Raw genomic sequence first — 17,301 nt, 5'->3', positions numbered from 1 at the left:
TTCCAGTTTCTCCAGTCCAAATAAGTATAGTTTTAACCAGTCCACATTAACTTTGGAAAAACGATATAGACTTTTAAAATTATTAGAGTCTACATATTCACTTCTCTCCTTGTAAATTTTCCAGGAGGCACCACATTATTAATAAACTCAGGCATGTTATTTCTCCTCAGAAGCTAAAAATTGGTATATACTCAAGCTTCAGACAACTATCAGCCATACTCAAAACAAAGTGAGTATATACTCGTCAATCTGAGAAGGTACCCCCTTTTATTCATAGCACATATGAGAAACTACTCTCAGACTCTTAGGAAGGTGCGTATATACTACACCATCTCCATAACACGAGTATATACTCCGCTAGTGAGTACATTCTCATGAACTTCATTCTTATGAAGTGGAGTATATACTCAGAAAATTTCAGTACATACTATATTCTAATTTTTATTCATACCACCCAATGGCAGCCTGGAATGCCGCCAGCGAAACCACAATCAGGAAATGCCTTGCAAAACGCGGCATTGATATATCTAGAGTAATGAACAAGCAGAGGTAGAGGTTCGATATGAATATGATGAACTTCAGACTTTAGCAACGGACGCTGGATTGCTGTGATGATCTCGAGGGCGACTGGCAGTGCCGTCTCCTGGATGCACTTTGCGGTTAGGTCTGGGTAGGGCTGACACATACCACTCTGATGAGTCCAGTGTCACACCTAAGACGAAACGCTGGTTAATAGAGCAAGCGCCCGAAAAGCCTTACATCTGATTTAAATTTTTTTTTTTTTTTTAAGCTTTCTGTTTTTAAAAAATTATACAGTAATTGTGTGTTGCACGTCTTGTAAGGTTCATGTTTGTTTGCACCTCAACTCCTCATTCATTTTCCTCTTGTGATAGACAGCTTTTAATTCTTTTAAGCTAAATTTTCTGCTTTAATTTAATTCATTGCACTTCGTAAATATTTCTATTTATCCATAGCAGACTTCATTCATCGTATAAAAGGATCATTTTGAATGAAACTTATTATCGTTTTACAGAGCCCGAATCAGGAACAAAAAGTAACAATGACGGTGAGGCGGAAGAAGAACAAGACGTTCTGTCAATGAAGCAGGGACAAAATATGCTTAAACAGATAAATAATTTGTGTGTCACGCTGAACCGCGACTACAGCGAGAACACTATGGAACCATTTAACAGACTTAATTCTGTTTTTGAGAATATCGCAGTTAAGAAAACGTGCTTAAATTTACACAGACGAAGCTTCACGAAGTTGTAATGTTTGTAAATAATGTAAAATCACTTATAATAATTCTCTATGAAAGACTAACACAGAAATGACTTAGAATAATAAAAATAAAGACATGTATTCTTATATTTAAGGTTCTTTGCCGTTAAAATGTTCGATTAATTTTACAAACTTGTTTTAGTGGACACCTCTCGTAACACACATTTTTCCTCGGAACAGACGGTGTCCGCAGAAGGGAGGTTCGACTGCACGAATTATACAACCATCTGGACTTAAAATGTGACGAATGTAGCAACAGAGTTGAGAAGAGAAATGCATGGCCTCATGTAATGACCATCTCAGTTCAACTACCTCCTCGAAGTTATTTTTTCTCAATTCTTCATTGCCGTAATATCATCTTTCAAACTTTCGAAGAGTTTACAAAATGTTTGCTTGACATCCTGAAGTAACTAATAAACCTATCACGCATATAATCGAATAATTTATAGAATAGTCCTTTTCCAAATGATCTTTCAACATAGGATGTGAACGAAACCTATGACACTCTCTTCCCTTCTTTATTTTCAACAATAACAAGAGGCAAGAAGATGATGAAAGCTGGCACTAGGGCGAGGAACACTGCTAAGAAGCGCAGCGGGCTACCGCTCGGCGACAAGAAATTCAGATAAGCTACTCTGTAGCTGATTTCGGTTACCTAGTGTGAAGCGGCCCTGAAAGACATGATTCTCTGAGTTGTTATAATAATCTTGAGTCTTCAAATTAAAAACAATAAATTAAAATAAACTGTTTTCTTTTCTTCTGATAAGCAATGCATTATAACACAGCACCATGGCACCGTGTTTCTGAACTTAACATGTTCAGTACCTGCCTCTGAGCGGGACACTTGAATGCCTGGACCAGCCATTTTCATGCCCGGCCCTCTTAACGTGCATTACTTAATAAAATTTACCATTACTCCTGAACTATAAATGTTAGAAACATGATACTTTGTGCTAAACTGTAGTAAATATTTAGGGTGTGATATCTGGTGTCACAGGTTCCAAAATACGTCTAATTTTATACAGCCTATCTGTACATTCAGCATAATGATTACTGTCACTGTAGTGAAGAAAAGAAAGAATATGAAGGAAGCGTGTTCGGAACATTGACTTAGAAAATATCGGGGTATGAAAAACAGGGTCTTCGGTCCAGTACATTTTCAGATCAGGATTTTGGAATAATTGGTTTCCACGATTGCATGAACGAATTCTTCGTGAAAGGCCGGGGCGCTGCGCCTATCACTTGACTCGCACATAGATTGGTCTGCTCACACACATACTGATAAAATTCGTCATTCATGAAAATACTCACCTAACTCAAAATATCCTGCTCATTTTCTGTTTGAACAATTATACCTGAATCCTCTCTAATCGATGGAACAGGTGGACAATAACTAGGATGATATGTATCCGGCACTTCACTTTCCTTTATAGGCCTACGGGATTCGCGAATCGGAATTTCCTCGTCACTCTCACTTTCACTATCTGAGTCTATTTCAGGAATAAGTTCATCACCAGAATAATCATTGTGAACAATATCTAATAATTAATCTTCCGTAATAAACTTTCTTTTTATAAGCCATTTTACTACACTCTGTAAGAACGACACGCACTGCACTGGACTCTCAAGTACCATCTTGACGCGCGAGGAAGTGCAGAGATATTCCCGCTAAAACAGCTAAGATAAACATGAGCCCACTCAACGCCAGGATTGTCTCAAAAAAGTCAACCAACTTCCTGCTACAACCAGTAACGCTGACTAAGGTGTAAGAATGCATAGATGACGAATATATACAGCGTTGCTTCGCGCGGAACATTAAACGTCTTACACCGTCCACGGCCCAGAGTATAGGAGCAATCTTCAACGTCTTTCGCCGTCCACGATCCGCAATGACTTAACAGTTCAAAATCGTTTCCGAGAAGCTGGAATTGGAGGTAGTTCTGATGATAATTGTAATATCACCGAAGATGATGGTGATGCTCCTGATGACGGCGAATGGAGGAAATGGGAACAGGAGGCATCATTCGACGATTACGTAAATGTTGACGCTAAGCTCATTACTGCAGAAGCCATCATCTCAGAGATTGCTGAAGACTCACAAATGGGTCTGAGTGAGGAATGTAATCATGAAGGCTACGACGATGTTACCAAAAAGCCACAGAATAATCAGTGACCCTTAATGATGCTGTCAATGCTCTATGGGCTGTCAAACATTTTGTGATGCGCCGTAACGTTTCTGAGGAATTAATGGCTAAAATGTACTGGTTTGCGAATGCAGTTCATGCCGTGGCCACGACCAACAAAAAAACACAACCAAAATCACGGACTACTTTATTCAATAAAGTGACCCTTTTCCCTCTTTCGGTATTGCGTGGATTTCTTTTCTGTTTATATTGTTTCATATTGCCAGATATACTTTGGAACATAACTCATCTTCATATTTACAGAATTTCATGTAAGTGTTTTTCACACTTATATGGTTTTCTTTTTCCTTTGGTCCCCTGGAAAATGTATAAACAAAGTTTTACTGTACTATCTACCAAAACCATAGAGATCAGTAAAAACACTTCATGAAAATATCTGTAAACTTATAAATTCCGTGTCTATTACAGTACTTATATAAATTACATATATAAAAGATTGTGAAATATATCAAATAACTTACATTATATCGACTTTCAGTGCACTGAGTTCTAAGACAAGTAATTTTAAGAATGAGAGAATCAGTGCTATTAAAAAAATAGGTAATTATTCCAACTTAGTCAACAAAACAGAATGTGTCTTAAAAAAGACTAGTAAATTTACATAAACTGTACATGCTTTGGCCCCAAGATTCAAGAATCAAGATCAATCTTGAAATACTTCAACTTGTCGTGTCGTTAAGATACATAACCAAAAAACCCTCATTTCTAGGAGTCTTGTCGTAAGAAAATTGTGAGCAAAGTAAGATAGCATCAAAATATTCGTTATGTAGAAAAGTTTATATTCCTATTGGGATAGGCTTGATAAAGCTAGTGGCCAGGTATTATCTCGTTTACCAAGTATGATGTCTTTTTCTTTCTGTAAGCTCAACACAGCAAGGGAGAAATTTATAGCATGCGAATGTGTGGAAAATGTCCAGGTCAGCGTGACTGGGTTATGCCAAACGCGGGATGTGACCCAACGGACTCTGAAAACTGTTACAGAACAACCAATGTAATATCTGTTGCCACACTCCTCTAGGAATGTGAAACCTTAAAGCCAACGACGAGAGACCTCATTCCTCTTATTGATAGTTCAATCCAAGCTAAATATCCTTCACAGTGAATTATCACATGGTCAGAGCATATCTTAATGTTATGTCAGTTTCAGCTTGCTCGAAACCAAAGAGATATCCAGAATGGATGAATAAATTAGCAGTGCCCGTAGACACCTTTCAAGAGGATCTACACTACAATGGAGAGCATTTCAGCTTGAGAATCCTTTACTACGAAGACCAGCAAAAATATGAGCGCTGTCATGATTCTACAAATGCAACAGCAGGAGGAGCGAAGCCATCACCACGACATCGAATCCCATAACCAAAGTCAAGAACTATTTTGTAATAGTTTCTGTCTATCTTTCGTATAATATAATATCCTTCTTTTAGTAAATTTCTACTAGATGCAACAATCGAGTAGCATTCTTTCCATTTCAGTTCTTACCTTAGTAATGGTAATTTTGTGTCTTGAATGACGGGTAGAATTATAGCATGTTGTGCGAGACTTGCATTCTTCTACACCAGCGATTTCTAGGTTAACTTTGATGACTAGTAATCAGAAAAGTAATAATAACTGTCCACACGTTAATTTGTGCATTTAAAGACCATTTTCAATGTGAATGTCGTTCAGTTCAATTTTAAGATGAATTAAGATTGAATCTTCTGACAATATTTCCACACCGAGGAATTTTTGCAACTCATATTTTTATTAACAATTTTGGCATAGCTGGGTAGCAGGAGTTAAAAATATTAATGTTTGTGGTTTAAAGGGACCTAATATCTAGGTCACTGGCCATTAAAATAAATCATAGCTAAACTTCAACTAAAAGTTACTGGGACAACTTGATGTGCTTGTTTGTTTACACCTGTCGGAGTTTTGGGTCATTATGAATAGACATCGACAGGGCATACCTGCCAACTTTTAGAACCCAAAAATAGGAAGATTTTTTATTCTTGGATTTCATCACGCATATTTCACCACAGTCTACGTGAAAATAGCTCAGGATAAAAGGCATACATACCTACAGTTACAATGCGAATTGATCATTAAATTTAAAATCTTAAACTAAGAAAACATAAAAATGGTTACAAGAAAATGTACCTAATCACTCTCATTTATGACACTTACATACGAATAATAATATTTATGTCACACCGACACACACAACAAAATCCATAATGCCATATTTTCTCGCGTAATTAACGCCCTTTTTTGACGAAAAATACAGGCGAAAACTGCGGATGCGTAAATTATTCATGGAATTCAGATCTTTACAAATTATTTATAATTCATTTACGTTTAAAAGATACATCAAATATAATATAAAGACAATTGGTTCAACTTATTTGCGATTATCGTCATACAGCGTAAAATTCCGGCGTCAGATTTTTTCTGAAAAGTCAAATAGGGTACATCAGGTAAGTTAGACACGTGGGTTTCAAGTACCGACACTAGAAAATATTCTTCTCATTACGAGCTGAAAATACGACCTGAATGGCATACCGAAAAAAAAAGAAAAAAAACTATCCAACACGAGAAGGGCCGGGCATCGAAGAAGGGACCCTGCTACATTACCCCAAACCGTTCGTATCTAATCTTGTACGATTGACGTGTCCATCCATCCTTTCTGTTGAATACGAACGTGGATCACTCGCGGAAATTTTGCTTTAGGCATTGTTTTTCGTTTTAGAGCAATGTAAAGTGTAACCTTTCTGCCATCAGCAAGCATTGCAGTACATCGTTTTTGGCTTTCGATAGCGCGTACGATAACACTATATGTTCCTTTCTCATCGATTCTTCGACTTTGTGGCGTACGGAAACTGATTGGCGTCTGACGTGCGGTTCCTATAAAGGGAGATCAAATATTCCTTCATTTCACGCTTCTCAATCACAAAGCGATGACAATGGTGGAAATTATTCATCATTTTTTGGCATAATGTTGTTCTTCGTCGAAGAGAAAGTTCATTTCTCTTCAGAAAATTAATCAAGCCTCGGCTAACGTTCAAATCCGAGACACTGATTCCATGTTACAAGTGACTATTCTCATTTTGGTTCCGTATTGAAGTTGACGTATGTCTCAAGTGTTATTACAATATTATAAGTCCACCTGTTCAATACAATACAATATGATCCACTATTTCATATGGTCAAATGTTTTTTATACATAATACATAAAAGTCAAAGGTACATGTTTCACCCTCCTTAGGGGCATCATCAGCCTATATCAATCTTAAAAAATAATAATAATACATATACTTATAAATTATAGGTTAAAATGTTGAAAATGGTTTCGTAAAACATTATACAATAACATCTAAAACAACGATAATGCACCAAAGTATGTTAAAAGAGAGTGAAATTAACAGTTTGAAGATTAAAACGTGATTAAACATGAGATTTTGAGAGTCTAAAACTAAAATGGATCCATATTTTTGTAATATCATTAAGACTGTGAAGCCTTGAGTATAAAAACAATCATCAAAGGGGGAGGTTTCTTCAATTCCCAAGTTGAATCCAAGATGGTAAAATCACTTTCAGTTATTTAAAACGGAAGTGTGAATGTAATAAACAAGTTTAAAATGTATATGATTGGGATATCTGAAAGTCAAGAAGAAAATGGAACTTCTGTAGAGGCGATGCTTGTGATAAAACGTATGTCAAAGCTAGCAGAGTTCGGAAATTATGGTAGTCGAATGGATCTAAAAGATAGTCAAGTTGATATATAATTCCGTTGAAACATGTGTTGGAAGAAATGTTCAGGATTTTCTGAAACAAAATGTAGAAGAAAGGATGTTAATAATACTGTACTGTACAAGAGACTTCCCGTACGTCAAAGATGGCTAATGCGGTACTTACTCGTACGGAGCGTATTAAGTACGTCAGGTTGTTACAGCAGCGCTAGCTTGACTGGGTTTTCGACTTCTAGTATTATAACGGTGTGGCTGAGGCAGTGAAGGGCATGGAGGGGGGGTAATGGTGGGTGGATCCTTGCGCGCATGTGTTGTTATTGGCGGGCTGTTAGGAGCAAGATGGGCGGGCCTATCATTTGACGAGGTGGTGGAAGCTTTAGAACAAGAAGTTCTAAAAGTTGGCGGGATTGTATTATGTTTTGAATTCACCATGCCTAATACATACAATAACCCAGCCATCCACCAGATCGCCAACACACTGAAGAAATACGACACTAATATTGCTTTCAGAACAGTCAATACAAATCAAAGTATATTTTTCAATCATAATAAAGTCAATTATAAAAACAGCCGTTTTTCGAGATCTGGTATTTACAGACTCACTTGTGCTCAGTGTGGATTTAGTTATGTTGGACAGACTGGGCGCAGCTTTCATACGAGATATATGGAGCATTATAATGCCTTAAAGCACAACAAATATTCAGCGATGAGCTCACACATGAGTGAAACAGGACATCAGTTCACATCAATTGATAAAGATCTCACTATTCTAAAATGCATAGGCAAAGGAAAACTTATGAATGAATTAGAAAATCTTTACATCTTTTTAGACCAAGCCTATAACAAAGACCATAATCTTAACGATATCACGGAAACAAAAAATCCTTTATATGAGCTAACTCCAAAGTTATTAGGCATGGTGAATTCAAAACATAATACAATCCCGCCAACTTTTAGAACTTCTTGTTCTAAAGCTTCCACCACCTCGTCAAATGATAGGCCCGCCCATCTTGCTCCTAACAGCCCGCCAATAACAACACATGCGCGCAAGGATCCACCCACCATTACCCCCCCTCCATGCCCTTCACTGCCTCAGCCACACCGTTATAATACTAGAAGTCGAAAACCCAGTCAAGCTAGCGCTGCTGTAACAACCTGACGTACTTAATACGCTCCGTACGAGTAAGTACCGCATTAGCCATCTTTGACGTACGGGAAGTCTCTTGTACAGTACAGTATTATTAACATCCTTTCTTCTACATTTTGTTTCAGAAAATCCTGAACATTTCTTCCAACACATGTTTCAACGGAATTATATATCAACTTGACTATCTTTTAGATCCATTCGACTACCATAATTTCCGAACTCTGCTAGCTTTGACATACGTTTTATCACAAGCATCGCCTCTACAGAAGTTCCATTTTCTTCTTGACTTTCAGATATCCCAATCATATACATTTTAAACTTGTTTATTACATTCACACTTCCGTTTTAAATAACTGAAAGTGATTTTACCATCTTGGATTCAACTTGGGAATTGAAGAAACCTCCCCCTTTGATGATTGTTTTTATACTCAAGGCTTCACAGTCTTAATGATATTATAAAAATATGGATCCATTTTAGTTTTAGACTCTCAAAATCTCATGTTTAATCACGTTTTAATCTTCAAACTGTTAATTTCACTCTCTTTTAACATACTTTGGTGCATTATCGTTGTTTTAGATGTTATTGTATAATGTTTTACGAAACCATTTTCAACATTTTAACCTATAATTTATAAGTATATGTATTATTATTTTTTAAGATTGATATAGGCTGATGATGCCCCTAAGGAGGGTGAAACATGTACCTTTGACTTTTATGTATTATGTATAAAAAACATTTGACCATATGAAATAGTGGATCATATTGTATTGTATTGAACAGGTGGACTTATAATATTGTAATAACACTTGAGACATACTGATTCCATGTGCCGCAGCTATTTCTCATTCTTTAAAATACAGCATTTCGTGAGAAACGGCTTATCCAACATTGCCCGACAAAATCATATATTTAAGCAGATAATCCTCTACTTGCAGAAACTTGCCGCTTTTTGGTCCGCGAAATGCTTTGGGAGACTTGTTGGCCGCTTGAAGTGCACTTCTGTTACCGCGATAGCGTACGTTTCATTTGGACACTGAATACTTGCTGCCTGCAGCTCTATTCCCGTATGTTTCGACGTAAATGATCACCGCGAGTTTGTATGATGCAGTATTACTGGAATACTGTGTACTGACAAACAATTTTGAGATCACAGAAGGTCCCGTACCCGAAACACTCGAAAAACTAGTGTAGTGGGATTTCCTGACGGCTAATAACAGCAAGTTATGTCTGGAATGCCTGCTTCGCGATAGGAAGCCTGCTACTGGAGTAGTTGGCATCTTTATTTCGAAACGCATGCGGAGCTGAGTGATGGATGTTCGAAGTTATGGGTGCGTCAAATACGTGAACATTTCTTTTTCTCCACTTTGGACCCAAAATTATTGGGATGCGTAAATTATGCAAGGGCGTTAATTACGCGAAAAACACGGTAGTTTCCCTTATACGGTAAAATGAACGGAAATTTATAGGTATCTCTGAACACTTGGAGATAACGTTTGTTATATTTTTTGGCCATAACAAGAAAAGAAAATGCCAGAAACTGTCACCGACAAGAACCCCCCTTAAAAACATTAAATTCATTAAAATTATGCACTTAAATACGCGAAACTACCACATGCAAAACAATTCAATATGTCCCATACATTATTAACAAACGACTTTGACAGAGAGGGGGAAAAACACGTGGCCTACCACTCCGACGAAACTGTGCACAGAAAAAATGTCAACAGCGCGCGAACAGCACAATAAACTCGTTCTTTCGTCCCGATTAACTGAGTCGCTAGCGCGCGCTGGCATCTTGCTTGCGGGACGATTGTCGCCCCGAATCCCCAGCTGCATAAAGCGCGCACGCTGTTGTGGTGTGCGGGAAACACGATACACGGAGGCGACGGACGAAACACTCACGAAATAAAGCAACAAATAAATACGCTTGAGAATAAGGTTTCGTAAATTACACAAGTACGTAAGAATTTATCCTTCATCGAAGGGGAAGAGTATTGGCGGTACTAGAGGTTATATTAGTCAAAAATCGGAAGAAGTAAAAATAAATCGGAAAATCGGAAGACGAGTTAAAAACCGGAAAGTTTCCGGGTAAATCGGAAGGGTTGGCAGGTATGACAGGGCCTTTGAATGTCGGGGAGAGCTCGCTCGTGCATGTAGCTAGGAATCATTACAGAAGACGATTGATTGCATTCAATATCAATGCTGGAGTAGTGTATGAATATTGATAACGGAAAAGCTAACACGTCTGAATTTGCCCATAATAACTGATGAATCAGTAAAACTTTTCTCTATGTTGCTGAAGGATATTGCACAAATTAATATAAGAATTATCAATGGCGTAATATTGTCACATCAACAGGGTTCGCTACTATACAACAGCAGCCACAGTCGGTTTAAATTTGAAGCATATGGTAATATTAAGGGAAGTACAAAGGTGTACTCATTTTATAACTGATATCTGGCGGTCAAAATACGGTCAAGAACACTGTACCTACAATTTATGATTGATGGTTATGAATTTCATGTTTTTGGTCCGTATTGAACAATATATAAGTAATAATAATAATAACTTAAATGTTTCCACCTTTTCAATACAATATATTCACAAGATTACAAAATTATACGGTACTAGTTTCGACCCATCTAGGGGTCATCATCAGCCGTGTTGGAGCAAAGATCATTTGTGGCGAAATCCTAAGACAATATTATTTTAAAGAATAACAAGTGAAATGAGATGTTATGGTAATAGTTAATAATACAAGGAATATACATAATAAGAGGTTTTTAACAAAGAATAAAGTATAAATGGGGTGTTGTAAAAATTATAATCATGGAAATCAGTAAGTTCTTGTATTGAAATGAAATATGGCTTAGGAAGAGGGCTTAAGGTGGGGCTGAAGGGTGCGGGAGAAAGTGTAATTGTCTTGGAAAAGTACCTTTGATTAAATTTAGGATTGAGTTTAGGTTGGCTGCATTATTGTTTCTGAGGAAAGTGATAAATAGATCGAAGAGTATGTTGGGTTTCTCTGAGATTTCATTGAGATTGTGACTGGCATTAAAGTATTGGTCTAGGTGTATGTAGTAATTTTCCATTATGCTCAGTAAAGGGCCCTTGTTTGCTAATACGAGGATGTCCATGTCTTGTTCAATATTGGTGAAATTATGGTTATAATCTTGCATGTGTTGGCCGATGGCTGAAAACTTGTTGTATTTTATTGCGTTAGTGTGCTCGTGGTATCTGATAATGAAGTTTCTCCCGGTTTGCCCGATGTAGGTTTTTTTACAGGTGGTACATTTGATCCTATAAACTCCTGATTTTAAAAAACTGCTGGTCTTGTTGATGTGTGAAGTATTGTATAAAACATTCATGTTCTTATTGTTGGTTTTGAAGGCTATTTTAACATCTTTAAGAAACAAGGCTCTCTTGTCTACATTCAAATGCGATGTCAGATGAAATTTATTTCGTTTTGGTCCATACTGACGATTTGTCACGATCAACAAGGATGAGAAGTATGTAATATGGATATAATATATAATATAACTGTATACAGTATGTTAATATTATTTATTTAATTATCACATCGGGAGATATGGGCAAGAGACATCAATTTTAATGGCCTCGCGTAAGCACAAAATATTTTTTCTATGTTTCAAGACATGCCAATAGTGTTATATTAGGTGTTGGTGTTTGCAAGTTACATGTAATGTTCTTTTCCATTTATAATTTAAGGCTGAGGATGACCCAATACAAGGGTTGAAACTAGTCCCGATGCAATAAATAATATTAACATATTATATACAGTATTGAAGAGGTAGACCTTCTCACCCTTCATGGTGAAGTTGGAATCCATTAGTAATACCCATCAATTGCTGTTCACTACAGAAAACTCTTAACGAGGGAGGAGAATGCTTCTCTATTAAATGCATTAATAATATGGCTGATAGCAGTTAATTCATTAGAAATAAAAGCTAAAGAAAAAGATCGCATAATTTCAATAATATCTACAAAAAGTGAGTAAGAATGTGATTTTAATAATATCTACAAAAAGTGGGTAAGAAAGTGATACATGTCGAGATATGGCAGCGTGCCTCACTGATTTCAGAGGTAAGTTTATATTTTACCGGGTGAGTCGGACGTGCGGTTAGGGGCACGCAGCTGCAAGCTTGCATACGAGTGATAGCTGGTTCGAACCCCACTGTCGGCAGCCCTGGAGATGATTTTCTGTGGTTTCCCATTTTCACACCAGGCAAATGCTGGGGCTGTACCTTAAAGATATCCAATTTAGGTTATGGCCACTTCCTTCCCACTCCTAGCCCTTTCCAATCCCACTATCGCCATAAAACCTATCTGTGTCCGTGTAAAGTAACGGCAACTGTAAAAACAAAGTTTATATTTTCTTGAGCCTGAGTAAATTGTGGAAAGGCTATTCCCATGTAAATTTATACCGAGAAAGTTATTTGTCTACTGGCGCTGTTTTCATGATACATATATGGTTATGTTAGAGTAAGTGACACTATTTGAATTAGAGAAGTGAAAAGTTTGCCACAGAATGCGATCAATCGTCTTCGGTATCGCTTTCTCGTTATATGCACTACCAAGCGCTCTCAGCAACGTTCGAGGGTGATGTTAAAGTCTATTAGTGTTATCCGTTGACTGCTCTTCCGTACAGAAACTTCGAAAATAGAGAACATGTTTTCGTAGTAAATGTGTAAATACTGTGGCCGATAGCAGTTAACTCGTTAGAAATAAAGGCTGAAGTAAACAATTGCATAATTTTAATGCTGTATACTGAATTTAAGTGAGAATGTGATACATCTCAAGATATTGCAAACTGCACCGCTGATTTCAACAGTTAGTTTATATTATGGGTTGCATCGCTCTCGACTTGTACTTGAGGAGATAACGGGTTCAAACCCCGTCGGCAACCGTGAAGATGGTTCTGCATGGTTTCCTATTCTCACACCAGGTAAATTCTGGCGCTGTACCTCAAGGCTACGACCCCCTCCTTTCACTCTTATAAATAAGAAGATTCTACCAAAGTTTTTTCACGCCAGCCACAGTTGTAGGACATTAATTGATATCTCCTTTGTTAAAAGGGACCTAACATCTAGGTCATCAGGCATTAGAAATACTTAGTGTTAGGTATAACCGGGATAACTAATGTGTTTTGTTTGTCTACACAGACATATTGTCGATACAAGAGAGTAAAAATTTAACTGTCCAGCTCCTAACAGACACAATGATAGATATTTCTGCACACATTTTCATTATATGAAAGCATAATATTATCTACAATTGTAAGACCTATTCTAACCCAACCATTAACCAACACAAAGAAGGTAAACAGCTTACTCTGAATGGATCATATTCCAAGGCATTATACACCAACGACGCAGTATCGAACGTAAGGCCTTCCATCTGGAATGGAGAGATGGTAGGTCTCACTTCAAACAGATTGGGATGATTGCAGACTTTCCGCAGCTGCATCAACACATTTATCACACTCAACAAGTTGCCAGTAGCAAGCGTTTCTTTTGTCCTGCAAACAGACAAGCAATTATATTAGTGCTCGCATTAAATCACCTATCAAAAATGAACAAGAGCTTTCTGAAAGATTTCAAGTACTCTAATGTAAAGGTGATGCATGAGGCAAATAATTATGGTCTGTCTCAGAAAAGTATGAGGAACAATGCTGTACACAACAGTTGAGATAATGAGAAAATGGGGGGGAGAGCAAATGAACACAGACGAGCAGTGCGTGTGACTTGCTTTCCCTGTACATTACACCAAATATAGATTTCCAATCATCAAAGGCAAGAATATATGTACCAAAGATAGGACACTTCCTCCTTACTAAACCGTAAGGTATGGCTTAACCTTCACAACGGTTTGATTTAATAGGTCGACAGAACACCTGCAGTCATTCAGCTCAACATACCAAATGCTCTATGATCTATCGTTCAAAAGTAGACTCGCTTTCCGTCTTGCGCGAGTCCTAAGAGTCATTTATTTATTTATTTATTTATTTATTTATTTATTTATTAATACTTCCCATAATCATGGGTTGCCTATAATGATAAAAGTATACAAATTATATTTCTAGCACAAAACATTAAGAGATAGATCTAAATAAATCTGCACGGATAAGATTTACACCAATAAACTACACATGAATTATTAATTCAAAACTGAAAAGAGGGACTTCATTTACAATCTGTATAGTGATAACATATACCACAGTAAAACCTGTCTGAAAAATTACTCCTATTAGGAGACCAAACCCCGAAGTGATTGAGTTAAAAAATGATTTATAACTCCATCAGAACAAAGTATCTTTTTACTCCTTACTAAAGACCACCTTTCCCCCATCACCCTTGAATTGCAGTTTTCTTTTTACTCCCTTTAAAAGCCCAGATTTGCTGTATACAGTCTCCATTCACGTGCAAATTAAAACCTGGCAACGCCACAAACTGTTCGTATTGTACGTACTATCCACTAATCTTGTAGGCACGATGCTTAGGAAAATTTGATGAGATAAGGCAGCAGGCAGCATGTACAAAAAAAGGATGATGGGAGCGGTGTGACATACCCAGTCAGACAATGTTTCACAGTTTCAAAATATTCGAGCAAAGATTGAAGTAGTGCAAAATTGTAATTCAGATGAGAAGTGTATTATCAGTAGAGGAAAATGTTGAAGACATTCACAAGTGTGAGAGTGGAGTATCGGAACTAATATTAACAGCAAACTTAAAATAAAGCAAAACTCAAGATTAATTTGATTTTCAAATCGGACAACACTTTAGGTATTCGGAATTCAAATGTAGGACACTGTATAAAAAGGAAGCAGTAGGAAAATATTCATGATGTTAACACATTGTAACCGTCCAGGCTTCTCCAGCCCTACTAACTTAATATAATATCATTTTACACCATATCATTTGATATCAAGTTTATCCGCCATCGGCAATTTTTCGTAATAATATATTTATTCAACGTCAATCATTTGTAATCAAGGCCTTTTAGAATCATATTGTATGTATGATAACATCGTTTTATTATTTAAATTATTATATTATGTAGGATAGGAATTCATTATGTTGTAAATACGGTCAATATGTTGAGACATAGTTGTTTTCATTTCATCTCATATTTGTGTATACGGAGGGTTATTCTTTAAGCTGGGGATTTTGCGTGACTCATGGGTTTGGGGAAGGCAGTAAACAGCGACCCGTGCGCGAGGCTTGCAAGCTGGTCAGAGTACATCATCACCACGCCTACTGGACTCGGCAAGGAAGAAGAGAAGGGGAGATGATAATACGATCTACGAATCAGATGTTTTGTTATATAGAGATCTGAGATTAAGCTGTTACCTAGAGTGGGGGAGCCGGGTGATATTATCAAGTGCGGAGCGAGATACTTACGGATACTCCATCACTACTACTTCTACTGTGAACATCTACCTTGAAAGACGTTATTTGATTTTTGAGACAGTGTGTGGTCGCTCCGCGACATAGTAATTTTTGTACAATGTGTTGTCGCTTCGATACAGTACCTAGGTGCGGTAATGTTATCGGATCTGCGTGAGACGAAACAAGCTTACGGCTTGTGTTATTTTCAGTAAATCTTCTGGACGAAGAACTATGTTTAGTTCAAGTCTACGGAATATGGTACAAGTCTGTACCGTATAAAAAGTATAGCTCAGTTGGATTGAGATTTCTACTAATATGGAAAAATTCAGATCTCTGAAATTTCTCCTCTTACGATCAACGCTGATCAGTTTTTACAAGTATAGTGCCAATGTCTAATTTAAAGACTAGGCAAGTAGGGGGTGCTAGTCCAGATAGCCCATACCATATCAGAGAAGGAAGGATGCCCATGCAGCAAATTCTACATCGAGAAGAAGAGAACGAGTAACCACGGAAACCAGGTGACTTCAACGGAAGCTGCAATTGGTGAGCTTCAATTAGATAAAGCAAACAATTAGTAAATTCAGTAAATTATAAATTCCTCCACGCTTTAAGGAAACTTTTCCGATTCATCTCATTTTTTTTGTATAATAAATTCATTTGTATTTTACATTGCGTTAATTTTCCTTCTTAAGCGATACTTAATGGTTAATTATTTAAAATCCTACCCCTGTGATTTAAGTATAAGTCTCTATGCTAGTAAATATAAATTCTGGTTTACAGTTTTGTTTAAAACAGTAACCCTGGCGCCCAAACATCACATAGAGAAATGGGAAACCATGGATTGTTAATTGTTTCTATTTGCGTGGCAATTTCCGGGCAAGCCACAAATAGTTTATTTGATATTCATGTGTCCCAAGATAATAACTTTCATCTCCCCAAGTGTTTTGATGAGGGGTCGAACAGTTACAACATTAATTGCAGAATGTCTTACAAGCACTACGTTGAAGTACATTCATATTAGTGGGCCTCTAATACAAGACTTCAGAAATCGCTAAACAAATTGAGGTTTTGGATTTCACTGATAGGAACGGTTTTCTTGAAAGATTCAGACTGCAAAAAAAATATATTGTTTTCTGGGCAATAAGTGTTGAGGCAGGAATTTTAAATGACAAGATTTGTGAAGATCAGAGAGAACGTCCCCTCTTAGTAAAGGATTCAATGCAAATTATTTACAATATAGATGAAAACTTCTTTTCTTTAACTTTACAGTCTAAAATAATTGTTTAAGTCAGACCAGTGTGCACGTGGAAATATTCACAACGAAGGGTTAACTGTGCCCTGCATAAACTGGAGACCTTTCCAACTTGTAGTAACTGCTTGGTTTAATGACTGTTCAGCGATGAACAGATAAGTATTGTCCAGTCTTTTATGAAATAATTGGAGAATTTCCTCTGTCAGTCTACCTATCCCTCTTGTCCTCTGTCATTCCTTTTATTTCCTGCTACCGTCTAATGACGGGCCACTGTCAGTTTC

General features: G+C 37.1%; 1 protein-coding gene across 1 annotated transcript in view; it reads right to left on the bottom strand.

Moving 5' to 3' along the window:
- The window catches only part of dom (domino), a 485,316-nt gene that overhangs the window by 227,970 nt on the left and 240,045 nt on the right, over positions 1 to 17,301 (bottom strand). The window contains exon 18 of the mRNA XM_067154429.2: positions 13,712 to 13,898. Coding sequence (XP_067010530.2) covers positions 13,712 to 13,898 — 187 coding nt within the window. The remainder of the gene's footprint in view (positions 1 to 13,711; positions 13,899 to 17,301) is intronic.

Source organism: Anabrus simplex, chromosome 10, assembly GCF_040414725.1.
Source record: "Anabrus simplex isolate iqAnaSimp1 chromosome 10, ASM4041472v1, whole genome shotgun sequence".
Lineage (NCBI taxonomy): Eukaryota > Metazoa > Arthropoda > Insecta > Orthoptera > Tettigoniidae > Anabrus > Anabrus simplex.
Note: the sequence above shows the minus strand (reverse complement) of the source record. Positions and strands in the feature narration are given on the sequence as shown.